Here is a 27,572-nt window from a genome sequence, read left to right on the forward strand (position 1 = left end):
AGAAGGAGGGTTTTTTTCACCTCTCATTGAGTATAGGGCCGTGAGAGTGAGGTGGTACACCACAGGCCAGCTCCTAGATTCTAGATGCTTGTAGGCTTCCTCGAGCAGGAGGTATCGGGTCTGGGCTGGAAAGCTGGCAAGACTTGGGTCTGCAAAGGCCCTAAGAGAGCATTCCAGGTAGAAGGAACAGCAATGAGCAAGGTAGGGAGGCAGGAAGATGTAGATCTTGGGACCTCCCAACTCAGGGCTGGGCCAACCCAGGACACACAGCCAGCTGGGTCCCAGGGCGCTGTGGGCTGGGGGTCTCCAGAGGCAGGACCCCCACTGGCGGGTGTTGTGGCCGGGCGTCACTCTGCAGTCCCTCTCTCCAGGCTGTGGGCTGGGGCGCCCCCAGGGACGCTGGCTGGGCGCTCCCACGCCCCGTCGAGGCAGGACGTTCCCACGAGGGGGCGGCCCTGGAAAAGGCTGTGGGGCGGGCCTGGCGGGCGCCAGGGCTCTGGTCCCTCGGCAGCAGCGCATTCTCCGTTACTGGCCTGGCAGACCCGGGTCGCGCTGCCGCTGCCGCGAGCCGCGAGGTGAGTGAGTGGGTGGGCGAGCCCCAGCTGGGGAGGGTGGGGATGCGGCTTGGACTCCGGCTTTCACCACCCGGTCGGTGCTCTTGTGGTCCCCCCATAGAAGAGGGTCGGGAGTCTTCTGGCAGCTGAGAGTTGAGACTCCTGGGGAATTATCCTCTGTCTGCATATGGGGCACCATCTCTTTCCCCGAATGTAGATTACCCCTTCCCTCTCCCCGTATGTGGCGCGCCCCCACCTACTTATCACTGATGGGGAGCCCTTCCTTCCCAGATGTGGGGGCCCCCTCCCACTTACCACGTATGGTATACCCCCTCCCTCTCTCTACTTATGGGGTGTCCCTCTCTCTCCCCAGATATGAGGAGCCCTTTCTCTTTCCAGAACTGGGATACCCCCTTCCTGTCCCCACATGTGTGCTCCTCTTCCTCCCTCTCACCCAGTTTGGTCCTTGTCCTCTTCTAAAGCCACCTCCATGGGATGCGAGACCCTGGGACTTCCCTGGGGGAGAGGGGGGTTGGGCTTGGGCTCCGTCTGTCCCCCTCCCCCACCAGTTCTAGCAGAGCAGGCTCTCCGTGCACGTAGGCAGCCAATTAGGGGGGAAGGGGTGGGGGCCAGACCATCTGTGCAGAGATCTTGGCAGATGGCCCTGTAGGGAAGAGAGGTAGCCCCAGGACCAGCTCCCTCCCTACCTGGCCTCCCACCCACTTTCGTCTAGGGGCAAACAACTGAAGGAGGTTTCCCAACCTGGCCAGGCTGAGCTGGGGCTGGAACCAGAACCTAGGCTTCCAGCCCCAAACTGTTCAGATCCTGCCTTAAGAGTCAGGCCTCCTCCCACTTCTCAGATGGGAATTGAGGTTCCAGGAGAGGGTTCCAACTGTCTCCGATCCCCATCTACCCCCAAAGGGATATCAGGCAAAATTAGAAGGGTCATGGGCATGCAGGTGACCTTGAAATCCTGCCCTCTTCCCACAACTCCTGAGAAAGGGTTTCTCTGTCTGGGCCCTGAGGAGTAGGGCAGAGGGCACTGTGGGGGCAGGACTCATCCACCCCACCCCCAGATGTTCTTCAGAGCTGCCTGGAGCTTGGTGCTGAGGAGAGGAGGACTCGGATCGCGAGGGATCCACAGCCCAGGAGACACCGGTGAGACCTGGACATCTGCCTCCCTTGCCTAGCTCTGAGGCTAGGGGCAGGAGTCCTCTGCCGGCTGCCCCTGTCCTTTCATGGTGCCCTGGGCCTAGCCCAGAGCCATTGCCCGCAATCCTGCTCCTTGGTCCTGGGCCACGTTCCTCCAAGAAATGGAGCTCACAGGGTGAGCAGACAGCAGCTCCGTCCATTCCAAGCTTGCTCAGGGCCCAAACCCCAAACCTCAGGCCCCTGAGGGCTTTGTGTCCTGAGGTGGAGGGTGCTGACAGAAACTTGGACCTCCTTTCCAGACCCTGGTGTCAGTGCTAGTTAGAAGAAAGAGGCCTAAAGCAGGAGAGACTTCAGCCAGATAGCAGAAGGGCCGTCCTGACCCTCGGGGGAATAATAACAGATAACGTTTATTGAGCCCTGACTGTGCACCCCAAGCTACAATAAACATTTTATACAGATTAACACATTTAGACTTCACAACAACCATGTGAGGTGGATGTTGTGCTGTTATCTCCATTTCTCAGATGAACAAACTGAGGCCCGAAGACCTAGATATTAAAAGAGCCAGGACTCCTCGCTCAAAGCAGTTCCAATGCTATCCTGGTAAGGTGGTACCAATGCCCTCCTTGTGGGCATCTCTGGTGACAATAAACAGAAGAAGCTTTGTTGAGACCCTCCTAGTGCCCAGCCTTGTTCTGGACACCCACACGGAGCCCTCCAGGGCTTGGCCATCAGGGAAAGCTTCCAGGAATGGGAGCCAGTAGTGAAACCAACCTCGATTGATCAGTGTCATCTACAGAGCAGCTACTGTGTGCTAAGCCTTTGGAGTGTATTATTTTGGAGCTCCCACAACAGTGTGAGGTAGGTTCTCCTATCAGCCCCGCTTCCCAGGTGAGGACCTTGAAGCACAGGGAGGTAAAGGGGCTGTTGAACTGGGGCTCAAACCCAGCTGACTCCAAAGCCGTACCGTTGACCACTCACCAAAGGCAGATGGACAGCGCTTTGTAGCGTGCAGAGCAGTTTCACATCGGACTCTCAGGCTCCTCTCACTGAGCCTGCGCCCGCCCATTGCCTCTGCCTGACATGCCCTCGTCAGCTCAGATCTCCCTGGAGAGCAGGGGAGTTGAAGCCAGAGGGGCTGAACTGCAGCCCTGGCCCGGCTCCTTATTACTCTGTGGATTTCAGCAAGTCACCTACCTGCTCAGTTTCTTCATCTGTGAAGTGGAGATGCCAGTGTTGCCTGGCTCAGAGTGATGCGGAGTACATAAGTCAACTCATCTAAAGGCCTTAGAATGGCTCCTGGCACACAGGAAGTGCTCAATAAATGCAGCCCTCTTTATTAATATTATGGGTAGTGCTGGGATGTCCCAGGGGCAGCCTGAACTCAGCTCTTCCCTTGTGCCCACAGCCCATAGCAAGGGGAAGATGCCCCCCTACACCAACTACCACGCCCAGCGCTCCTACCCCATGCCAGACGAGCCCTTCTGCACAGAGCTCAATGCGGAGCAGCGGGCCCTGAAGGAGAAGGAGAAGGGCAGCTGGACCGAGCTGAGCCACGCCGACAAGGTGGCCTGTAGGTCTAGGGTGGGGCTGGCGGGGGAGAGTGGGCTGGGGGTGACTTTGAAAAGAAGCGTCTGTCAGGGAGCAGTGGGCAGGAAGACCCCCCCAAGACAGCCAGAACCCCCCCAAATACTGAATGCACATCTGAGGGGGGAAGCACATTCCTTGTTCATGCATCTTTTATTCACTCAACTCTTTGTGCACAGCCTCATGCTGGGCGATCCTGGGGACATAAAAGTGAATCACCTGGGTGGTTCTTGCCCTCAGGGTGCTCCCAGTCCAGTGGGGGAACCAACACAAGCCCAGATAACTGTAATATAGGATATGTGGCGAGGGTGAAGTGTGTTCAAGGGGCTGTGAGGACCCAAAGGAGAGAGAGATGAAATCCTGGTGGGCCTTCCAGAGGAGGGCACGTTCTAGTTGACCTTGAATGGTGAGGCTGAGGGTGCTGCCAGGTGGTGGGAACAGCATGGGTAAGGGTATGGGAGCGGAAGAGCATGGAGGGTCCTAGGCATCAGTAAGTGCTGTAGGGGAAGGAACAGAGAGAGGCGGTGAGGTGGCCAGGAAAGAAGGGGGCCTGACCCTGGGGAGCAGGAGGGATGTGTGACTCCAATTCCTGCCCACCAGAAGTGCCCCAGGCTGACTCCGATATTTGGAGCCTTGTCACTAGCTCCTGGCCATGCTTTGCATAGAGTAGATGCTCCGTAAGAATTTGCTGACTGCACAGCATCTGCTTCAGGGAGGGGGAGGCTGAACTCCCTGAGGCCAAGAGTTGGCCCAGGGTCCTTGGAATGGATGCACCTGCCACCCCTACTTCCCCGCCCCCACCTGCCTCCAGTGTACCGGCTCCAGTTCCACGAGACCTTTGCGGAGATGAATCGCCGCTCCAATGAGTGGAAGACAGTGATGGGCTGTGTCTTCTTCTTCTGTGGATTCACAGCTCTGCTGATTTGGTGGCAGCGGGTCTATGGTGAGTGGCAATGCCTCACCCGGCTGCAGCCCTGGGCCATGCCTTTGTGGCCACAGCCACCAGCCAAGCTCTTATAAGGGAACTATGTTGGCACTCCTCTGAAGATTTTTGAAAAGTCCCCCAGGGAGGTGTAGGGAGACGGGCAGAGCACAGCTGCTAGGTTGGAATGTAGGGCCTTTACCTCTCTGGGCCTCCATTCCCTCATCTGTAAAATGGGAATGATAGTGCCTACATCTTAGGGTTCTTGTGAGGATTTCATGAGGGAGCTGCAGGCCAGTGCCTGGCACATAGTCATGAATGGTGGTGTTACTGATTGCTGTTATTAACCGTGAGCTTTTCAGTATATTGTTTCAGCTGGTCTAACAAAGAGTCCCCAACATACAAGAGCTTAAACAAGATGGAAGTTTTATTCCTCTCTCACAAAAAACGCCAGGGAAAGTAGGGGGACTCCACAATGTCCGGCTCCTTCTGTCTTGTTGCTCTGCTGTCTTTAACATGCAGCTTCCTTCTTGACATACAAAATGGCTGCTCCAGCTCCAGCCATAAAGCCTACATTCCAGTCAAGAAGAGGAAAAGGGAGGACGCATTCGTCGCTAAGGTCCAAAAATTTCATGCGCCTGCTTCTGCTCACATCCTATTGGCTAAAAATGATCACATGACTATAGCTACAAGGGAAGCTGGGCAATGTAGTCTTTAGCTAGGTGGTCACATACCCAGCTGACCATTTATTACCACAGAAGAGTGATTCTCAAAGTGTGGTCCCTGGACCAACAGCTTCACTTGGCTCCTAGTTAGAAACGCAAATTCTCAGCCCTCCTCTGAGTCTACTGTCAGTCACTCGAAACGTGGGGCCCAGCAGTGTGTGTTTTAACAGACCTCCAGGTGATTCTGATGCCCACTCAGGTCTGAGAAGCACTGCTCTGGAAGAAGGGAGAGGAGACCAGGAAGAGCTGGCAGTCTCTGCCTTAAGTGACTTCACCTGATCTTGTTTCTTCTTCTGCAAAACTGTGATGGGAATTCCTACCTTGCGTGAGGATGAAACGAGAGCCTTTGGGAAAACTCTAGGCTAGCCTAATGTGTGGTACTAACAGGTGCCCATAAAGACATTTTCTCTCTTGCCCACCCGCTGGGATAGAAAGTACCAGGGAAGGAGGTCAGGCTGAGTGAGCCTCAGGGGCAGAGGGACCAGGAAGTAGGATGTGAGTGGTGTTGCAGGCTCCGGCCCCCAGGCCTTCCCTGATCCACAGTCAAGGCTCCTAAAATGCCTCCGTGAGTGCTTCAGCCTCTGGGTTGAGTGTTCTCTGCCCAGATTTGTAAAGCGAACACCCCTACCCCACCTCCTACTCCCAACCCCTCAGCAAGCGAAAGAAACGCTCTCATCCTGGCCCCTCCCCGATAAGTGGGAGCGCACTCAGTAATTATGGTAGCGCTCATGGATTAGGGGCTTGACATCTGTCCCACACTGTGCCAGCTGCTTTGTAAGTACTAACTCATTCAAGCCCACAACCCTGGTGGATGGGACCTGTTTTTGACAGGTAAGGAAACTGAGGCTCAGAGATATGAAGTGACTTGTTCAAGGTCACAAACCGATGGAGTGGTGGAGCTGGGATGTGGATTAGACAGACTTTAAACCAGTGCTCCTACTGCCAGTGGGCCCCAGAGTAGGTGAGGAAACGGAGGCTCAGAATGGGGAAGGGCCTTGGCCCAGTTCCCACAGGGGATCTAAGGCAGAGCTGGGATCAGAACCCTGAGGGCCCTGGAGTGACACTTCAGAAAGGAGTGTGGTAGGCAGGGCCGGACAGGGTGGAGGGAGCTCCTGAGCGCAGGACACCCGAGCCCTGTGACTGGAGAGCCTGCTCCGCGGGAGGCGGCAGGCCTGGCAGGGTGCTGAGCCACCTGTCCCTGCCACATGCCTTCCTGGCAGTGTTCCCTAAGAAGCCCATCACCCTGACGGCTGAGTGGAAGGCCCAGCAGCTCCAGCGCATCCTGGATATGAAGGGCAACCCCGTGCAAGGCCTGGCCTCCCAGTGGGACTATGAGAAGAAGCAGTGGAAGAAGTGACAGGCCTCCCAGGCTCCTCCTGCAGCCTCACCCCAGCCCGGAGCTGTGGAGGCCCCTCCCCTCTCCTGAACCCCAATAAAGCTGACCTGTTGTCTCCTGCCTTTCATCTCCGCCTCAGTCTTTACCTCCCGTAAAGCCTACAGGACACCTAAAATTAGGCGGTACAGCAGGTGAGGGGCAAGAATAAGCCACTTTCCGGGGGCTCAGAGCCCAGCTTGTCAGGGAGGGCTTCCTGGAGGAGGAGTGGCTGGGGATGAGTCTTAAAGGATAGGGGGGATTAGGAAAGGCAGGAAGGAGAAGGGAAGGCATTTCAGGCAGAGGGAATGGCTTGAAGAAAGGCAAGGACACTCCTTTATTCAGTCAATTAACAAATATTCATTGAGCACCTACTGTGTGCCAGGTACTAATCCAGGCCCTGGGGATGCAGTGGTGAACAGGACAGACCAAGTCTCTGGCCTCATGGAGGAGACACCTCCCTCGCTGCGGGAGACAGAAAAATGAATCAGTAAGTGTATTATCCAGCATGTTGCATGGTAATAAGTACTATGACGAAAGAAAACAAAGCAGGATAAAGGAACAGAATTCAAGGGGGTTTTGGGGGTGGTTGGGGAAGGCCTCTTGGAGGAGGTGGCATTTGAGAAGAGGTCTGAATGAAACGAGGGAACAAGCCTTGTATCAAAGAACAGCAAGTGCAAAGACCCTGAGGTGGGATTCTGGTTTGCATGTGCAGGAACATCAAGCAGGCCACAGTGACTCCATTCGACTGGAGTGACTGGAGTAGAGTGGCTTGGAGAGAAGAAGGAAAGTGGCTGTGGTGTAGAGGGTTGGTCTTGGGGTGGAAAGCAGATTATACAGGCCTCATGGGATTTTATTCTGAGCATGATGAGAAGTTGCGTCAGTTTGGGTCTCCAAGAAGCTAATGCCAAGAAGGAATTAAAGATGTGAACTGATTTGTGGGGAGTAAAGCCTGTGAAGGCTAAAGAAGAGCAGGGGCAGGAGCAGGTGGTGAGAACCTTCTGGCGGTGACGCAGGCCTGGCCCCTGTGGGAGGAGAGAAGGGAGGAAGCAGGACTGGATAGGAAGAGCCCTGGGCTTCAGCACGCTTTATGGTCTGCATCCAGCCAGGAGACAGAAACCATAGGGTGACGTAAACGGGCTGTTTAACGTAAAGAATTATTAACCTTGGGGCTGGCCCCGTGGCCGAGTGGTTAAGTTCGTGCGCTCCGCTGCAGGCAGCCCAGTGTTTCGTTGGTTCGAATCCTGGGCGCGGACATGGCACTGCTCATCAAACCACGCTGAGGCAGCATCCCACATACCACAACTAGAAGGACCCACAATGAAGAATATACAACTACGTACCGGGGGGCTTTGGGGAGAAAAAGGAAAAAAATAAAATCTTTAAAAAAAAAAAGAATTATTAACCTTACCCAGGAGAGTAACTACACAGATGGAGAGAGAACTTTAAAGGGTATCCTAGGGAGCATGCCCAGTGAAGGATAACCTTGGACGGGGGTGCCTTCCCCAAGCTGGGGTTCAGACCTCATTGAGAAGGTGTGGCTGAAACCCACTGGATGGTGGGCAGTTTGCTGCACTGCTTGGGCCGGAGCTGTGGGTCACTGGGCAAGAAGGAAGCAACTCTCAGAGGCTTAAGGGAGCTGAGGCTGGCGGGTGGGATGGGGCACCCCTGCAGGTGTGAGGCCTAGAGGGTGTGGTCCCCGCAGTAGGAGGGTTGCAAGATGATGGTCCCCAGGCTGAGGGGCTGCAAGGGCGCTGATAGGCTGTGAACACCGGGCTCCTGGCTGCAGCGCAAGTCCACCAGGTGTCCTCACACGCTGCTGACCAACCGCACAGCAGGAGCAAGAACACATACATGTCCCAGAACCAGAAAGAGAAGCCAGCTTTCCTCCTGAACTGTCCCCTCCAACACCCTCTACTGGCAAAGCTTAGCGTCTCACTGGAAGGGAGGCTGGGCTCAGAGTCCAGTTCATTATCGTAGGGCAGGCACTGAAGGGCGAATTTGGAGCTGAGAGGCAGCAAATTGAGAGCTGGCACCGCGTCTTTAAGGAAGTCTTGGCCAGGCCAATGGGCAGCCCCAGAGCAAAAGATGCCCATCAGAGGAATCCTGTACTGGGCAAAACTGACCCATCCCCCAAACCCTGCTGTGCTCAGCTCTTGGCTGGGAGCAGCCCAGGAGGACGGTGGCCTCAGCGTGGACACGGCAGCTGATCTGAAAGTGCAGCAGCTGGAGGTGGTCACACAACTCCCCTCGTCATAGCATAGCCTCCTCAAGGTTCTCCTGAAGACAAGTCCGGGCAGCACACCTCCACTGACACCCCGGATGCCAGTGGAAGGATTCAGCAGAGCAGCTGGGACACGATATTCAGTCAATCAACCAATATTTATTGTGCCTCCACTGTGTACTTGGCTCTGGGAACAGAGGGACTGAGACCTCATTCCAGTCCTCATGAATCTGAAAGGCAGGAATGGGGAGCAGACATTAATCAGAAGGTCAAGCCCAATGAATTCTAGGACAAATGAGTGCCAGGAAGGGGAGCTACATGGTACTTGGGCTGACCTACAGGGGGAACTGACCTAATCTACAGAAGTTAGGGAGGGCTTCCCTGAGGAAGTGTCCTCAGACTTGAGATATGAAGGATGACCAGGTGTAAACTAGTGAAAGGGGTAGTAGAACAGCACTATAGGCAGAGAAAAGCATGTGCAAAGGCCATGTGGTAGTGAGGACCATGGCATGAGAGAGGAAATAAAGGGATGTCAGAGGAGAAGGAAGAGATAGACAAGGAAGGCGGGGAGGTAGGAGCCTCTCAGGGCCTTGGAGACTTTGCTGCTTCTACTGAAGAGACAAGTCTGGAAGAAAGCAGGGAAAGATGGAGATGCGGAGTACGAGGGGCCAGAGTCTGAGGAGCCTTGAACATCCATTTAATTTTTATCTGACCAACCACACGGCAGGAACAAGAACACACACACACACACACACACACACACACACATTCCAGAACCAGAAAAAGCAGCCGGCTTTCCTCCTGAAACAGCCTCTCCAGCCCCCTCTACTGGCAGCTGCCTGCAGCTGCCTTGACCCCAGGCTCTCTCTAACCTGAGGGATCCATGCATCAGTCGCTGCCTTAGCGTGAGAGACGCGGGGGATCCAGACATGGAGCAAACAGGGGCCTGCCCCCAGGTCTCCCAGCCTGTTGGGCAGGACTGGCATGGGCACAGTCGCACAAATTCCAGTTATAACATAAATAAGTACTCGGGATGTAACGTACAACATGATGACTGTAGCTAACGCTGCTGTCGGACATATGGAAAAGTTGTGAAGAGAGTAAATCTTCAGCTCTCATGACAAGGAGAAATTTTTTTCCCTTTTCCTTTTCTTTTTTTTAATCTACATGAGAGGATGGCTGTCAGCTGAACCTATTGTGGTAATCATTTCACAATATATGCAGATCAAACATAATGCTGTTCACCTTAAACTTATTCAGTGATGTATGTCAATTATTTCTCAATAAAACTGGAAAATAATGAAATATCCCATAACATGCTTGGACTCCATTGTTTTGACCCAGACTCTGATGTTTTGCTGGCAGCAGGAGCCATTGGGACATAACTGAAGATGTCAAAATACATGGACAGTCAAATTTGTTTGGATTAATAAATTGCTAAGGAATCGTGTTGCAGATAACAAAGAAAATTGTCAGAACTGGCCCAGGAAAAATTACATGTTGTACTAGTCAATTTTTCCCCTACAATAATGCTGTGTAAGAAACAACCCCAGAACTTGGCGGCTTACAACATTGGGCCTTTGTTTCTATCCTTCATGGGCCTGTGGGTTGGCTGAGGCTCTACTGGGATCCACTGGCTTTGGTTCCGGGCTGCAGGTTGGCATTTCGGTTGCTAGGGCTTCCAGAACAAAAGCCCACAGCCTGGAGCTTAAAACACAGAAACGCACTTTCTCACGGTTCTGGAGGTACAAGTCCAAGATCGGGGTGGCGGAGGATTGGTTTCTTTGGATGCCTCTCCCCTTGGCTTGTGGACAGCTGCCTTCTTGCTGTGTCTTCATATGGTCTTTCCTCTGTGTGTGTGTGTGTGTCCCTGGCGTCTCTCTGTGTGTCCAGATTTCCTCTTCTAATAAGGATACCGGTCAGATTGGGTTAGGGCTTTCCCCAACGACCTCGTGTTAACTTCATCACCTCTTTAAAGGCCCTGACTCCAAATACTGTCACATTCTGAGGTGTTGGGGTTAGGACTTATACGCGTTTGCAGGGGACACAGTTCAGCTCATAATAGTTGAGTTCAGGATTATTCCATCAGTCTCCTTGTTCTGGGACCAGGGGCACCTGGGGCACAGTCTTTGCATGGCAGATGAGTCAGAGACTCCTGGGGGGCAGACAGACAATGAGGACACATGGGGACACTCCTAACTAGGGCACACAGAACCAGCACCACATTCTATTGGCCAAAGCGGGTCCCATGGTGTTTCAGTTACTCTTTTTTTTCAGATTTTATTTTTTTCCTTTTTCTCCCCAAAGCCCCCTGGTACATTGTGTATTCCTAGTTGTGGGTCCTTCTAGTTGTGGCATGTGGGACGCCGCCTCAGCGTGTCTTGATGAGCCGTGCCATGTCCGCGCCCAGGATTCAAACCAGCGAAACCTCGGGCCGCTGAAGTGGAGCGCGCGAACTTAACCACTCAGCCACAGGGTTGGCCCCATGTTTCAGTTACTCTTGCTGCATTACAAACCACCCCAAAACTTAGAGGCATCACACAACCATTTTATTATGCTCACCGATTCTGCTGGTCAGGAATTCAGGCAGGGCACAGTGGGAACTGCTTGCCTCTGCTCTAGAACATCTGGAGCCTCGGCTGGAAACACTCAAAGGCCGTGGCCAGAACCTTCTGGAGGTGTTTTCACTCACACATCTGGTGGTTGATGCTGGCTATCTGCTGGGACCTCAGCAGGAGCTGTCACCTGGAACACCTCTCTGTGGCATCCGCAGGTGCTCTCTCTGTGCAGGCTAGTTTGGGCTCCCTCAAAGCACGGTGGGTGGATCCCAAGAGCAAGTGTTCCAAGAGAGCAAGTGGGAAGTGTATTGCATTTTTATCATCTAGCCTCAGAAGACACATAGCATCACTTCTGTCAAACCCCATTGGTCAAGGCACTCACACTTTCACCCAGGTTCAAGGTGGAAAGGACATAAACTTCGCTACACGATGGGAGGACATCAAGAGCACAGTGGAAGACGTGAGAAGCACATGAGATGGGAAATATTGTCGTGGCCATCTTTGGAAAATATAGTCTGCCATCCACAGTCAAGCCCAGCATCAATGGGTAGAGGCAAGGGAAAGTAGAATTGTGAGCAAATAATACAACCTACCACAGATGTGTAGAAATACCAACACAGAATCAAGGTGACAGAAACTCAAACCACATTGAATCAGATGTTGACTAAGATCCCAACAGAAAATAAAATTATGACATTTAGAGAATCAAATTTGACCTGAAAAAATTGGACCAATTAGAAATAATGGACACAGTAGACAACACACAATGGCAGGAAACCAGTGAAATCAGATGTGGACTAAAAATGACTGAGAGAAGAATTAAATCTTCATGGCGGCATTTACTCTATGAAACCAAGTGATTGTCATGGAAAACTCATTTTGGAAAATTAAATTCAAAATAGGAGACATTAGAAAGAATTTAACTTTGGTCATAAAATAACGGATCAAGGAATTAAATTGGCTTCATGCAGCTTGCTCAAGAAAACTCTTTCTTGATGTATTAAGATTAGTGTAATTCTGATAAAAATATTTGGATTCAAAACTCAAAATAGTCAAAATAGTCCTGGGGTAAATATATCTACGGGGTCAAAACATTTGGGCCAAAATATCCAGTAATATTAAAATTTTCTGTAAAAAAAGAGAAAGATACTCAAAAGACAAATAAGAAACTAAGAAGTATTTATGTGTATGAGTGATAAAGGGCTGATTTCCTTAACACGTTTTTAAAAAAGAAGTCTGACAAATCAGTAAGAAAAAACAAGAATGCAATAGAAAGTGTTACAAAAGTCATGACCAGGAAGATTATAAAAAAAGAAAACAAGTGGCCTAAAAAGTTCATATGGAAAATTTTAAACATACAGAGAAGAATAGTCTAACAACCTCCATGTGCCTCCCTGGGGTCCACAAATATCTGCTCATGGTCCCCTGACTTCCCCATCCCCAGCCCTGAATGATTTTAAATACATCCCAGGTGTCACATTATTTCATCCGTAAATATTTCAGTATGTGTCTCTAAACAATAAGGACTATTTTAATATACACAACCAAAATAGTATTAATGTACATAAAAAGTCTTAATATTTTCTTAACATTTAGTCAGTACGCAAATTTCCCTGATTGCCTTATAAAAACATTTTCTTGATTTGAATTTTCTTAGAATGAGAATCCATCTTAACTCTAAAGATTGCAGTCGGTTCCTCTGAATCTTTGGTTTTGGTATCAAGGTAATCGCTTCCCTCCTCTTCTATTTTCTGGAAGCGATTGTGCATAAACAGTGTTAATTCTTCTTTTAAACATTTAGTGGAATTCTCCAATGGAATCATCTGAGCCTAGAGATTTTTGGAAGGGGGAAGTTTTTAAACTACAAAATCAATTTCCTTAACTGTTACAGGGCCATTCAAATGATCTATTTCATATCGGGTGAATTATGGTAGTTTGTACTTTTCGAGTAATAAGTTGCATTTACTGCTATAAATGTCCCTCTGAGCACGACTTTTACTGCTTCCCATAAGTTTTTGGTCCTTTGTCTCTAAGTATTTTCTAATTTCCTCTGTGATTTCTTCTTTGATTCATTGGTTATTTAACAGTTTGTTGTTTAATTTCTACAAATTTGTGCATTTCCCAGTTTTCCTCCTGTTATTGATTTCTAGCATACATTACATGATTTCAGTGTTTTAAATTTGTTGAGACTTGTCCTCTGGTTTAACGTACTGTCTATCCTGGAGCACATTTCATGTGCACTACAGAATGTGTATTTTGCTGTTCTACAGATGTTTGTTAGGTCTAATTGGTTTACACTGTTGCAAGTCCTCCATTTCTTCTCATTTCCTTTGGTGTATATTTTTAGGATATTTTCTTGATGGTCACCACAGGGATTACAATTAACATCTTAAATTTATAACAATTTAGTTTGAATTCATACCAAATTAACTCCTATAATAGACAAAAACTGCTCCTACACAGCTCCATGCTGCCCCCTTTATATTATTTTTGTCACAAGTTATATCTTTATATATTGTATGTCCATTAACATAGATTTCTAATTTTTTTGCATTTGTGTTTTATTTTTATTTACTTATTTTTTGGTATGGAAGATTGGCCCCGAGGTAACATCTGTTGCCAATCTTCCTCTTTTTGCTTGAGGAAGATTGTCACTGAGCTAACATCTGTGGCTGCCTTCCTCTATTTTGTATGTGAGATGCCACCACAGCATGGCTTGATGAGTGGTGGGTAGGTCCACACCCAGGATCTGAACCTGTGAACCCTGGACTGCCAAAGCAGAGCATGCAAACTTAACCACTACACCACCAGGCTGGCACCCTGCATTTGTGTTTAAAATCATGTAGAAATAAAGAGAGTTACAAACCAAAAATACAATACATTCCTTTTATATTTACCTATGTAGTTCCCTTTATCAGAGTTCTTTATTTCTTTGGATGTCTTGAGATTTCACTGATTTCTGCTCTGATCTTGATTATTTCCTTCTGTTGTTTTGAGTTTACTTTTGTGAGTTCTGCTTTTTCTAGTTTCTTGAGGTAGAAGCTTAGACCATTGAGTTGAGACTTTTTCTCATTTCTAATGTATGCATTTATTGCATAAATTTCCCTCTTGGCACTGCTTTAACCACATCCCACAAATTTTAATATGTTGTATTTTCATTTCACTCAGTTCAATGTATTTTTTATTTCCCTTGAGACATCCTCTTTGACCCATGAATTATTTAGAAATGTGTTGTTTAGTTTCTAAGTGTTGGAGATTTTCATGTTATCTTTCTGTTATTGATTTCTAGTTTTGAGTTCATTGTGGTAAGAGAACGTACTTTGTATGATTTCAATTCTTTTAAATTTGTTGAGGTTTGTTTTATTGCCCAGAATATGGCCGATCTTGGTTTATGTGCTGTGGGCACTTGGAAAGAATGTGTGTTCTGCTGCTGTTGTTAATGTCAATTGGATCCTGTTGGTGGCTGGTGGTGTTGAGTTCTCCTATGTCATTGGGGACTTTTCTGTCTAGTTGTTCTGTCAGTTGTTGAGAGAAGGGTATTGATTGCGGATTTGTCTGTTTCTCCTTTTAGTTCTATCAAGTTTTGCTGTTTTCCTTTGATTAGTGTTTGCAAGATATATCTTTTTTATCCTTTTTCTTTCAACCTGCCTATATATTTGAAGTGAGTCTCCTACAAACAATATATAGTTGATTTCTCAAATTTGCTCTGCCAATATCTGTCTTTTAATTGGTATATTCAGACATTTACATTTAATATAATTATTGGTATGCTAAGATATATCTGTCAAGTTTTGTTTTTTTTTTATTTTCGGTGCGTTCTTTCTGTTATTCATTTCCCTGTTTTCTTTTTTCTGCCTTCCTGTGGGTTATTTGAACATTTTTTTTCCAATTCCATTTGAATTTATCTATAGTTTTTGAGTGAGTCTCTTTGCATACATTTTTTAGTGATTGCACTAGGTATTACATTATTTATACATAATTTAACACAGTCTACTGGTGTCATCATTTTACCAGGTTGAGTGAAGTGTAGGACTTTACCTTCTTTTATGTCCCTTTACCCACTTGCATTATCGCCAGGTGGGGGAGGAATTCTGGGGTCCCAGTGTGGTCTTCCTTGACATTTCAGGGAAAGGGGGCGGCAGGAGAGGGCTCATTCCTGGCCAGCACAGATGACAGTTTTGGTTCCCTTGACCTTATCTCACAATGCCCCACATTGGTGGGGGTGTTGGGGAACCTTGACTCGTGAAGGTGGAAGTCTGGGCTCCCCACTCAGCCTTGGCTGATGCCATAGTCTTTTCAGTGGTATTTGGCTGGAGTAGAGCTATTATTGTCTAAGAATTTTCTGTTTTGCTAGGTTGTTCCTTTCCTAATCCTTTGACTAGAGTGTGCAGGCTTTGCTGGGGCTGTTTTTTGTTTTCTCTGACCGTGGGCTTTTTTGGGTAGCCAGCTCTTGCCTCTTCAGCTGTGAGTCTAGGATCTCTGAGGCAGAAAGAATGCCCAGAGAACTCGCTGCCATGTCGTTCCTCAGGTTCTGAGGTGCATGGTGGGTGTGCTTCCTCTCCACCTTTCAGAGCTTTCTTAGGTTTGCTTTGTATACATCGTCCAGGGTTGTTAGTTCTACTTAGCAGTAGAGAAAGGGAAAAGTACATCTGCTCCATCTTCCCGGAAGTGGAAGTGCAGAAGTGCGGTTACGTGTCCTGAGAAGTTGCCTCCAGCCTGCATTTTACTGATTACATTCCCATGGATCATTTATTATGTCCCTCTGTCCCCTGTATTTTCCATCAATGGTGGTTACATTTAGAGGCTTTCGTCAAATTCAGATTTGACTTTTGGGGCAAGAATATTTCATGGACGTGCTGTGTTCCTTTGCCAGGAAGCACACGAGGCCTGTCTTTTTGCGCTATCTCCAGCCTTCGTTGGTCATTGTGTAGATCCATTAACTTATTAGGGGTACAGATGGCTTTCAAACTATTAAAAGATGCCGACCTCAATTAGAGTTTGGAAAATGAAAATTTAAAGTATGGGATACTATTTTTTCATCGACCAGATTGACAAAGATCAAAGAGTATTAGCACGGATGTTGGCAAGGGTGCAGGAGACAGGCAGTGTCACAGGAGGCCGGTTCTGGCTGTCTCCATCAAAATGACACAGGAACATATCCTTTGGTCCAGCAATTCTACTTATACTAATATCCTGTGGATACACTCGCACGTGTGCAAAACGATGGATATATGAGGTTGTTTATTGCAGTATCACTTGGATTAGCAAAATTTGACAACTATCAAATTGTTCCTCCCTCAAGCAGTTTACCACCTGGTGTGCCACAAAGTTTCACAGGTTGTGGCAGACGTGTTGGTGCCCCACAATGTGCCCTCAGACCACCCTCAGAGGTCATGTGCAGCTTTGGTGGACAGTTCTCATTCAAGGGAACAGGCACCTGTGTCTCTGACATAGGTTTATGCTTGACCCAAGCACAAGGCAGGCCGGAAGTGCCCAATGCCGAGGAGAAATAACCCAGGAGCAGCCTTCAGCTGATGAGGCATGGGACTTGGTGGATAAGTACCTCGGTGTTCTTGCCCCTAGAATGTTTCAGGGTCTTTCAAAGGATCCCTTGGGAAGGAGCCCCATTGCCTGAAGTGGCAACTTACCCGTCATTGGGTGCTGTATTGTCTTCCTGTCCTTCCCGGCCTCACCGCCCTGGGATCACCACTTAAACTGCTTACACCCGAATCCTTATTTTAAGCCTTGCTCTTGGGGGATATCCATATCAAGGTTAGAGCTTGGGACAGTTGGAGTCCCCAGACCAGTCCCCTCAGTGGTCCTTAGAGCAGTGGTGGTGAGGGGTGTGGGGTCTGATAGCATAGCCTGGTAAAATTTATATAGTATTTATGCTGCCAGATGCATTCTTAGGCACTGTTTATAAGCATAAAATCTGCATAACCACCCCATTAGGAATTATCATCCCTATTTTACAGGTGAAGAAACTCAGGCACAGAGAAGTTAAGTCACTTGTCCAAGAGCACCCAGCTCCCCTAGTCAACCTGGTTTCAGAATTCTGCTCTAACCACTACACAGCCTGTCTCTCCTCTGGCGCCTGCTGCTCCCCCAAGATGAACTGAGCGCAGCCAAGGTTGGGCTCTTCCTTGTTAGACATCTGCAGCAGCGGTCAGCCACAGAGCACATGGCCACCCATCTGGGAGGGCCACCACCCTCCCCAAGGACCCTCCACCACGTCCGTGGAGCCACTGGAGGAACTTGTTTCCCAGGTGCCCAGGGAGCTTGCCATAAAACCCAGGTGAGATTCATGTGCCTAAGATGGACGGCCAACCAGCTGTGGAGACATGCTCCACCACGTAAATGCTTTGCAAACAGGGGCCTTATCACTATTTTCGTTTTTTGTTATTATTTTTATAACACAATAGGACACAGCACATTGTTTTGTTTTGCTTGGCAGGTGGGGGCCATTTTTTACATCGGTGCAATTTGAGTCAAGCCTTTCTGATGTGGCGTCTGGTGGTTTCCCACTCAGCAACAAATTCACAAACGACCTTGTTGGCTAGGCCGCTACATTATGTTTATGTTCTTTTTTATTTTTGGAAGACCTTTTTCTTCCTTTATGTCCATATTCTCTGTACCTTAGTGTTTCAAGAATGACTCCCTCAAATTTTAAGATTGACATTAAAACTTTGTAGTAAGACCATTTAGATTTCCTAAGAATTCATAAGGCTCTTTATCATGGAATTATTCAAGCTAATTATTCACGTGTGAACCTACCGAAATGGGATGGTTTAAATAATTCAGGAGGGAATTAATGCTTCATATGCCCAGAATTCTAACATCGGTGCATGGATATTCATTAAAAATCAAAGACAGGGCCGCCCCGTGGCTGAATGGTTAAGTTCGAGCAATCCGCTTCGGCGGCCCCAGGTTTCGCTGGTTCGAATCCTGGGCTCGGACATGGCGCCGCTCATGAGGCCATACTGGGGAGGCGTCCCACATGCCACAACTAGAAGGACCCACAACTAAAAATGCACAACTATGTACCGGGGAGCTTTGGGGAGAAAAAGGAAAAAAAAATAAAATAAATAAAAATCTTAAAAAAAATCAAAGATGACAAATTTATAGAGATCATATATGTTCATTTCTATTATTTTCTATATATTAAAAAAAGTTCTTGTTATTTTTGTCTCATGACAAAGGCTGTGATGGTGGAGATAGAAAAATGGAGAGCTGGACATTATGTAATGAACTTGATCATGATGTAAGTGGCTGATTTTTCTGCATGACTTAATTTTTTAAAATTGCACAAGCAATGCACACAATCATTGTCTTAAACTCTTATAGAATTAGAAGAGTATGAAAAAGTGAAAGCTAACTTTCAATCCTTAGCTTGCTAAAATTTTTTTTTTTTTTTTTGAGGAAGATTAGCCCTGAGCTAACTGCTGCCAATCCTCCTCTTTTCGATGAGGAAGATTGGCCCTGAGCTAACATCTGTGCCCATCTTCCTCTACTTTATACGTGGGATGCCTACCACAGCATGGCTTTTGCCAAGCAGTACCATGTCCGCACCCGGGATCTGAACCTGCGAACCCTGGGCCGCTGAGAAGGGAACGTGCGAACTTAACCGCTGCGCCACTGGGCCAGCCCCTAAAATATTTTTCTTTAAATCATGAATAGATGTTGAATTTCACAAAACACTATTTTGATATCTACTGAAATGCTATAAGGATTTTGTTAATGTTTCAATATAATGAATTATGTTGAAAGATTTCATATATTGACTCAATCTTATTTTCCTGGAATAAACCCTACTAGGTCATGACGTATTATTCTCTTCATATGTTGTTAGATTCTATTTGTTAATATTATAATCAGAACTTCAGCTTGCATGTTCCAAAGTAAACTGGCCTAGAATTCCCTTTCCTTCCCTTCCTTCCTTCCTCTCCTCCCTCTCTCTCTCTTCCTTTGTGCTATACAGTGTTGCCCAGTTTTAATAAGTTATAATTTTCTCAAAAAAAAAAAAAAAGAATTTGAAAGCTTTCCATCATCTCCTATGTTCTGGAACTCATCATTAGTTTAAAATGCCCCAAATGACAAAGATCATTGGGATTTGAAATCCATTTGATTACATTATATTTGTCAACGAGGGGAAGAGCTAGCGGAGCATTAAATACAGTTTCAACTGTAAGCTTTGGAATGGTTTACAATTTTCTTTTATCCCCTACTTGAGGTTACAAAGTTTCTTGCGGACGCTGACTACCAGGAGTTTGAAGAGAGCCTCATTAATAAGCCTTGATCAGGAACTGTGTAAACAGCTTCAATCATAAAACCTCACAGAAAAACGTTGTGTTCACAGGAACGAGATCAAGTCTCTCAAGAAATAAATTTTTAAATAATGTATTTGGATGTTTTAATCAATGTTAATACCTCATATCTTCTCTGTGAAATGTGTTGTATTTCATTTCTCTTATCATAAAAATACATATATAGAAATGGAATTAATTTTTCCCCAGGACCCACATAGACAGTCCCAAACTCCTTCTGGCTCTCCCGCAGAGTGCAATTCCAATATGTTACGTGTGTGCCATGGCATGCTTCAGGCTGAGAATCACTGAGTTAGAGGTCTGGTTAAAAAATTTGTGGAACGCTACAGCTGGAAAAAAAGAATGAAGCTGCCACGAGTTGTTAACCGTTCAAATTGCATGATGAGTACACGGGAATTCATGTATGAATGTGGAAACTTCTAGAGGATACGTTACTTAGGTGGCAAAAGCAAGGGACAGTGTGTTACTATTTGCATACAAAAAAGAGGGAGGATCAAAATGTATTTATATCTATGTATTTGGCCGTGTGTGAAAAGACGTTTCTAGAAGGATATCAAGAATCTGGGGAGGGGACTTGAGTGGCTAGGGTAAGGGCCAGGGGCCAGGGATGCACCTTGGGCATAGGAGTGGGTGCGGGGCTGGAGGCTTTGGTCTTGAACTAGGGAGAATGGTGACTGTGAGCCCCGGGAGAGCTGTGGCAAGCTCTGAATTCGGTACCCGAGGATTAGAAGTGTAGACGTCCTCTGGTGAGCAGGGCAGAGGATAGAGGACACCGGGGAAAGCTGGCCAGGCGGGAGACAGAGGTCGTGGGCACTGCGCCAGGGCATCTTGGGGTGGGAGCGGCCGTCAGGTCGCATCCCTCGGCCACCAGGGGGCAGTGGAGCTCGCCCCTGAAAGCGGGCGGGACAGAGCACCCAACGCAGGCCCCGCCTCCAGGCCCGCCCCCCAGCTGGACTTCTTGTCCCTGGAGTCCTTGCTGGCTTTCCCAGACCCCTCTCGACCTCTGGCCGCAGTCACGTGGAACTCCGTGAGGAGCATCTCCTCCCTCTTCCGAGGGAGCCTGCCTAAAGGCTCCCTTTTGACATCCAGTCCTCCCCGAAGCTCTGTTGGGTTACCTTGTTCAATCTTGACCACAATCGTGTGAGATGGTACTGCCATCACACCCATTTCATGGAAGAGAAAGTTGAAACTTAGAGAGGTTGGGTAACTTGCCCAAAGACCAGGAATGGTGACCCAAGACACACACCTGGCCTGTCCACCCTCAGAAATGGATCGTTAACCAAACCGTGCCTTCTTCCCTCTGCTCTCTTTCCAGAGCCTTCTTGACAGAGCAGCCAGAGGGCACTTTAGGAGCTCTAAGGGGCCATGTCACTCCCTGACTTACAACCCTCGTCTGGCTCTCACTGCCCTCAGGATCAAGTTTGGTCCCCTCACCCCACCTCTCAGGCATCATCTCGATGCAGGAGGTCCCTCCCGATTCCAGACACACCAGTTTTCCTTTGGCCTGAAGAAAGCTCTCGTTCATCCTGTGCATTTGTGTATATAACTCTTACACACTTATGGCAACTTATTCACTCTTCAGGCCCTGGCTCTGAGGTCACTTCCTCCAGGCAGCCCTCGCTGACTCCTGACTCCCAGTCAAGCTCAGGTGCCACATTAAGTGCTGTTGGAAAACTCATGATGAGCCTCTTGGGTTGCTTCAGACATGTGCTTCATTTTGTAATTATAATGGCGTGCCTCACTATTCCAAAAACTCGAATCATCCTTAATTCCTCTTTCTCTCTAGAGTTCTCTAATCCATCAGCCAGTCTTGTGGAATCTACCTTTAAAACGTTGTCTGAAGGCTGACCCCTTCTTACCTCCTTGCCCATCAGGTTATTCAGGTCTTGCCGTGCTTCTTATGGTCATCCTCTTACCACCTTTGCCCTGGCCCAGCCAGGGTCATCCTTCTATTTGTCTGCCTGACTCCCCGACCAGAATGGAAGCTCCATGAAGAACAATGGTTATTCACCGCAGAACTCCCAGTGCCTGGAGCTGTCTGTGCAGAGCAGAGCTCAGTAAATACTTGCCAAGTGGCTACTGGGCTGTTTCTTCCACTAGAAAGTCAGCTCGAGGGCAGGGACTGTGTCTGTCCTGTTCACACACAGCCCCAGTGCTCAGCACACAGCAGGTGCTCAATAAAAACCCCCTCAATGTATAGGTGGAGAAATTCAGGCCCCGAGTGAGGAAGGGGCTTACCCAAGGTCCTCCCCGGAGGGCAGCAGAGGCAGCATAGTCCCCGGCCGTCCTGCGGCCTCTCTGGCAGCCGCCACGCCATTCCCATCCTGGAGCACACAAGAGCCCAGGCCCTGCGTTCACTGAATCAACACAGTTTATTACTGAACTGCACTTTCACCTTCACACAGACTATTTCAAAGAGCTGGAACAAGTGTGGGGTGGGGATTGGGGGAGGGACAGGTGTCCCTCAGGAGCCAGGACCCCCGGCTGGCTTCCCCGGACCAGGGCAGGGGAGGGAGCATCAGGCTGTTCAATCTCCGGGCACCAGCTCTCCACGTGCACACGCACAGCAAGCCAGCAGCTCCTCACACATAAATACAGACACGCTTAACAAAAATAGTATATCATCTTCACAAGGAATAAAAACTAGTCTCGAATATGTACAGCAGAGAGCCCGGGGTGGCCAGTGCTAGGCTGGGACCCCAGGGATGAGACAGGCCATGGGTGGAGCAGAGGAGACAGGGAGGCCTGAAGAGCTCCTGGCCAGGCTACTCTGACCTTGGCAGCCCGGCTGCCCAGGCTAAACAGGGGTAGGGCACGAATCTGTGTGGCCAGGCAGGACTGGCCTCTCTAGCCAGCCCCACCTCCACCCCGTGCACCAGGCTCTCCTTCCTGCCCTTCCTGCCTGAGGTAGGGAAGACCCTAGGGCTCCCACAGTTGCTCCCTGTAGCTCCCCTTCACCTCTGGCCAAGGTCCCTGAACCCCTGGACCCCATAGGCAGCAGCCCAAGGTAAAGGTGCCACAGGCTTGATCTCCTTGCCGGAAGTGAGGCAGCTGAGGCCCTAACAGCTCTGGGGCACCTGTCTTGGGCCCCGTTGGTCCCTCAGTCGTGGTCATGGGAGCCAGGGGAGAAGGAGGGGGAGGGAACTGGGGTGGTGCTAAACTGCAAGGGCCACCCTAGCTTTGGCATGGGGTGCTTCCTGCAGCTACAGCCCACTCCCTGCCGGGTAGGGCTGGCCTCTAGCCAGAGGCCTCTGGAGGACACTGGGACTGGGGGCAGGGACTTTGGCCAGGCCAGAGGTGGGGAAGGGGTCCTGGTCCTTGTTTCTTTATCCCAAGCAGCCTGAATCCCTAATTAGTCAGAAGTTGCCCCTAAGTGGCTCTTGGAGGGTGGAGATGAAAGGAAGGGAAGCCCAGGTCCTGGGGCTAGATAGGAAATGATCAATTCTGAGGCCACAAACATCAAAACAAAGGCAATCTAGTCTTTCTGGGGAAAAGCGTCAGAAAACTGTCCAGCTCCCTGGCAGGAAAGCATTCTCAGGAGGCTAAGGGGTAAGGGGGTCCACCAATCAGGCAGGGCCCTCCAGCCCCCAGCCACAAACCCCCCACACCTGCCAGCTTCCACGGGGCAGATTTTGTGGGAAACTGTGGGATCTGAGGTCAGGAGAACTGAGGTGTGAGGGAAGGTGGCTCTCACAGAAGCATGGTAGATTCTAGAAAACTAATTGCAGGGGACCAGGTCTAGGCCCAACCCTGTGATGGGTAGGTGGCCATGGGCTGCATGTAGTGGTTCTCCTGGTGGCAATGGTGGCTAGATGGAGGGATATGGTGGCGTCAGGATGGGGGTGGGAGGGTGAGTGGGTGGTCAGTGTCTGGTCACTTCCGACTGAAGAGTGAGCCCAGCAGAACCACACCAGCCACAGTCATGCCCGTCAGGAACCAGCGGTTGAAGCGCTCCTGGCCCTTCCGGCTTTCGGCTGCCGCGTTGTTCCCGTAGAGTTCCACAAAGGTGTCCTGCAGGGAGAGAGAAGAGAAGGGAAGGTGCTGTTTGAGTCCTCAAAGAGTAATGGGGGTAGGTGGAAGGGAGCCATCTGTGTGCAATGGCCTTGTGATTTGAAAAACCATAGCCCTCCATGCCACTTTGGGCCAGATAAAGGGTTGAGGGCCGCCCTCCTTCCTGAGCCCCAGCTGGGGATGACCAACCCATTTTCTTACAGAGAGAACAGGTGCAAAGTGGAGAAAGAGCTTTGTCCAAGGTCAGACAGTAGGAAGTGGTACCAGAGAACCTGAGGTGGGAAAGAGATGGGCAGGGTCCGGGAACTGAAAGGAGGCCAGGTGGCTGGAGCAGAGTAGGGGAAAGAAGAGGACAGGGGAGATGAGGGTGCAGGGATGAGTAAGAGCTGAACCACGTGTGCTCTGGAAGCACGGGGGAGCTTGGAGTGAGTCTGAAGTAGTGAGGAACCACCAGGCCTCAGCCTTACCGCTGCTACAATGGGGAGGGAAGGAGAGGAAACGGACAGGGCTAAATCCCCAGAGTGATTCAGGGGAAGAGCAGGTCTGGGGACTCTGGAGGGAGCCTCTGAGGCCCTGGCCCTGTCCCCCACCCCAGGGGGGCATGACTCTGAGCCCTGGAGGAGGTGAGCTACAGCCCTCTGCCCTGAAGCTAGTCAGGAGGGAAGCACATGATCGGGAAGGAGGGGCTGTGGGTTGAATTACCCAGCCCAGGGCGGAGCCAGCGTTGGGGCGGGGAGAGGGGAGTGTGGAGTACCCTTTAATGAGTGAGCTTCGCACCCCATCTGTCCTTTAATCCTCCCAACAATGCTGCAATACGGGCTGTCTTTCCCCACTTACAGACCAGGCAGCTGAGTTTCTCAGGGCCCAGGGACTTATCAGGTCACCCAGCTTTGTCAGTAGTGGAACCAGAGTCCAAAGCTGGTGTTTAGCACCTAGAAGTAAGTGCGCTGTGTGTGTCTAGGGAGGGAGTGGGTCACTGTCTGGTTCCAGAGCCCATGTTCTTGCCTCTCCACCAAGGGCTCACGCCTGGGCCCACATTTCCACCTGGTCCCAACTGGCTGAGCAGTGGCTGCTCCCTCAGACAGCATCTGCCAACTCCAGTTGGCCCCAGGTGCCTCCTGGCCAGTTTGCTCACTGTGATACCTGCCTAGCCCCACTTCTAGTCTTGACGACCCCCCTCAGTCCATGCTCCACACAGAGAAGATTTTTAAAAATGTAGACCAGATCATGGCATGCCTGTGCTTAAAGTCGTCCAACAGCTTTCCCTCACACTTAGAAAGCCAGTGTCATTTCTGTTCACATCCCTGGTACCTAGCAGAGCGCCACGTGCACTGAGCTGCTAACTGGACTCAAAGAATCCTCCACATTTATTAAGCCATTAGGGAGGTAGCAGTGATGCATAAGTCAGAGGCCCTCCCAGACAGCTTACCATGTCCTGGGGAAAAGGCACTGGGGAGAGCAGGCAGCCCCTCCGTTCAGACCAGGTCACTCCACGCTCTCACTCTTCCCAAGGCTTCCCATCACGCCTGGAATAAAGTCCTTACCATGGCCAGCAAGGTCTAGTGGGAGCTGGCCCCTCCCCACTGCCCGCTCTGCTCCGAGTGCACTGGCCTCCTTGCTGTTCCTTGCACATCTGCTGAGCTCGGAGCTGCCTGGGGCACTTGACCCCATGTCATCATCACCCGCCTCCCTCATTTCAGTCTTGACTCCACTCTAACATCATCTCCTCAGAGAGGCCTTCCCTGGCCACCTTGTCTAAAATGGTAGCCACTGCCACCTCTCTCTACCTCTCCCCTCACCCTGCTTTATTTTTCTTCTCAGCACTTTTCATAACCAAAGTCGACACTTTGCTTTTGTTTTGATTTGTTTCCTGTACTAGATGTGGCTGATGAGGTAGAGACCCTGCCTTGTTTCTATACACTCAGTGCCTGGAACAGCGTCTGGCACATAGCTGGTGCTCAAAGTACACACAAGTAGAACGAGGGTACTGCATGCCTACTAAGTGCCAGGCATTGCTATCCTATTTCACCTCATCAGAATCCCCAGAGGTAGAGATTTGAGCCCCATTTCACAGACGAGACACTGAGGTTTAGGACAGGAAAGACCTCGCCTGGGCTCACCCAGCTAACAGGTGGCAGAGCCAGACCAGGGCCCAGGACTGCCAGCTCCAAAGGGAGTGCTGCTACAGCAGGACACTGCCCTGTGTGAGGGGCCAGGGAGGACCTATCCTGTCACTAGTGCTGAATGGATCCCAAGGAACAGGGATGTAGGGGTGGGGCTGAGCTGGAGCCTGAGGTCTGGGGAGAGAAGGGCAGTGGCGGCAGCAGCCTCTGAACTCTGGCCTCCCTGCGGCCCAGGCATGGCTGGCGTGGATATGTTTCCCTGTCTCTCTGCCTTCATCCTGGCTAGCTTCCATTGCGGTCAGCGGACAAGAAAACTGTTACAGGATTTTCTCCTCCCAAGCGAAGCAGGCCCAGGTGGAGCCACAAAAAAGTTTGATCTGTGATGGGGGACACTCCTGGGGTGTGGGGAACTTGGGAGAAGTGAGGCCATGGCCAGGTGGCCCTAGTTATCCCAAGGGGCCAAATGTCCCACAAGAAACCAGGGACACTGGGGTTGCAGCCAAAATGGGAGAGGCCTGGCTCCCTTGATGGGAACTTTCCTGAAGCAGAGGGTTGGCAGCCACAGGAAATTTTCGGCTCTGGGGCTGGGTTGGAGTAAACAGGCCCTGTCCTTGCAAGGGCACAAAGCACTCACTGTCCAGGAACAGTCACTCCAGGGTGGAGGGAACATTCTCATCTTGGTGCCATAGAGAACAAGGCTCTGACCCGCCCAGCCCCCCGCGCACGCATTCCTGGCCAGGATGGCCTTCATCTCCATTTCAGGAGCTCCTCTTGGGGAGGGGGGAGTAGGATTTCCAAGGGCCTGGATTCTGGGGATTGCTTTTGCAGAGGGAGCACGAACAAAATGGGGCGTGTTGTTCCAGGGCGGGTGCCGGGGAGGCAGTGGTGTGGGTATATTTATATTTAGCCCATGGTTCACACGACACACTTGGAAACAAACACAGCCATTTTCTCAGTGGGCGGCTGCTCTGGATAAATAAATAGGATTGCAGAGCAGCCCCAGTCTGGAAAAGTAGCGATAAGACCCCACTACTCCTCAGTGGCTCCCACTGGCTTTAGCCAGAGCTGGCATGCTGGGCAAGGGGTGAGATGCAAGAGTGGGCTGCAGGGAGGTCTCTGATGTCACACAGGCTTTCAGGAGACCCAGGCCTGAGAGCCTGTCAGCATCCTCAGGTTGGGTTAGAGCAAAGTGGGAGAAGTTTCCTTTGTAGCTGTGACCACCACCATGGAGATACAGGTGGAGGTTTTGAGGGCCACTGGGGACAGGCAGTGGCTACTCGGCTCCATGGGAGAAGCATGGACTTCCAGCCAGGCAGACCCGGCAAATCAGCAAGGCCAACCCCCGTGCCCAGTCTACAGTTTCACACAGCTGGCTCATGGTGGAGCTTGAACTAGGAATCAGGGGCCCTCCAGACTTGGCATCGGGCCCTCCAGAGGGTGCCCAGGAGAAGCCAAGGCTGGGACCACTGTCAAGGTCCTGCCTCCAACAGTCCTGGTCACACCTGTGGAATGGCCCCACCCCACATACTCCGGAGTGCTTCGTGCCCCTAGCCTTTGCCAACACCGTGTCCTCCCCTAACTGGGCACCCTCCCCACATCTCCCTTCCTCAGTCAGCCACCCCCTACTCAGCTTACAAGACTCTACTTTGGAGTCCTGTCTTCCAAGAGGCCTTCCCTACTTGTCCCTCCTTTAACTCTGGGACGACTGTCTCCTTTGTGCTCCCAGCGTTTTTGGACTTCCATTCACACCATAAATACTTATTGGGCAATGAGCATGCCCCAAGCCCCGCCCTGGAGACAGAGCAGTGAACAGACAGACAAGGTCCCTGTTTTCATGGAGCTTATGTTCTAGTCCAGCATTCTCAATGAGCTGAAACCACCTCCAACGGGGTGATGCAAAAATTCTTAGATATGACAATGATTTGTGGCTCTCCACGGGGCCACAGTACATAAAGAGATACACAGTACAGCTGTGGTATTCAAACGTCATGGGAAGGCAATTAAGACAAGAATGTCTAAA

At 50.0% G+C, this 27,572-nt stretch overlaps 2 protein-coding genes and 1 long non-coding RNA gene across 11 annotated transcripts in view; 2 read left to right on the top strand and 1 right to left on the bottom strand.

Annotated features, from left to right (window-relative positions):
* Positions 1–272: 272 nt before the first annotated feature.
* COX4I2 (cytochrome c oxidase subunit 4I2) lies at positions 273–6,396 on the top strand. Of its 3 annotated transcripts, none has more exons than XM_008532564.2 (5): positions 273–575; positions 1,631–1,712; positions 3,115–3,279; positions 4,105–4,236; positions 6,161–6,396. In XM_008532564.2, the coding sequence occupies exons 2-5, from the start codon at positions 1,631–1,633 to the stop codon at positions 6,295–6,297; spliced, it is 516 nt and encodes a 171-aa protein (XP_008530786.2). In that variant the 5' UTR covers positions 273–575; the 3' UTR covers positions 6,298–6,396. The 3 variants fall into 3 exon arrangements, with proteins under 3 accessions (XP_008530786.2, XP_008530787.2, XP_070445167.1); XM_008532565.2 differs by having other exon boundaries at positions 489–575; positions 1,586–1,712; XM_070589066.1 differs by having other exon boundaries at positions 525–575; positions 928–1,712.
* Positions 6,397–6,694: 298 nt separating this feature from the next.
* LOC139078209 (uncharacterized) lies at positions 6,695–18,930 on the top strand. Its single transcript, XR_011531063.1, has 2 exons — positions 6,695–6,802; positions 17,070–18,930. It is a non-coding gene; the product is annotated as an uncharacterized lncRNA (long non-coding RNA).
* A 2,841-nt stretch (positions 18,931–21,771) lies between these two features.
* BCL2L1 (BCL2 like 1) overlaps positions 21,772–27,572 on the bottom strand; it is a 44,774-nt gene continuing 38,973 nt past the window's right edge. For all 7 annotated transcript variants that reach the window (XM_070589061.1, XM_070589064.1, XM_070589062.1 and 4 more), the window contains exon 3: positions 21,772–23,429. In XM_070589061.1, the coding sequence (XP_070445162.1) occupies positions 23,292–23,429 (138 nt within the window). In that variant the 3' untranslated portion in view covers positions 21,772–23,291. The remainder of the gene's footprint in view (positions 23,430–27,572) is intronic.

This window comes from Equus przewalskii, chromosome 21, assembly GCF_037783145.1.
Source record: "Equus przewalskii isolate Varuska chromosome 21, EquPr2, whole genome shotgun sequence".
NCBI classification, from domain to species: Eukaryota; Metazoa; Chordata; class Mammalia; order Perissodactyla; family Equidae; genus Equus; species Equus przewalskii.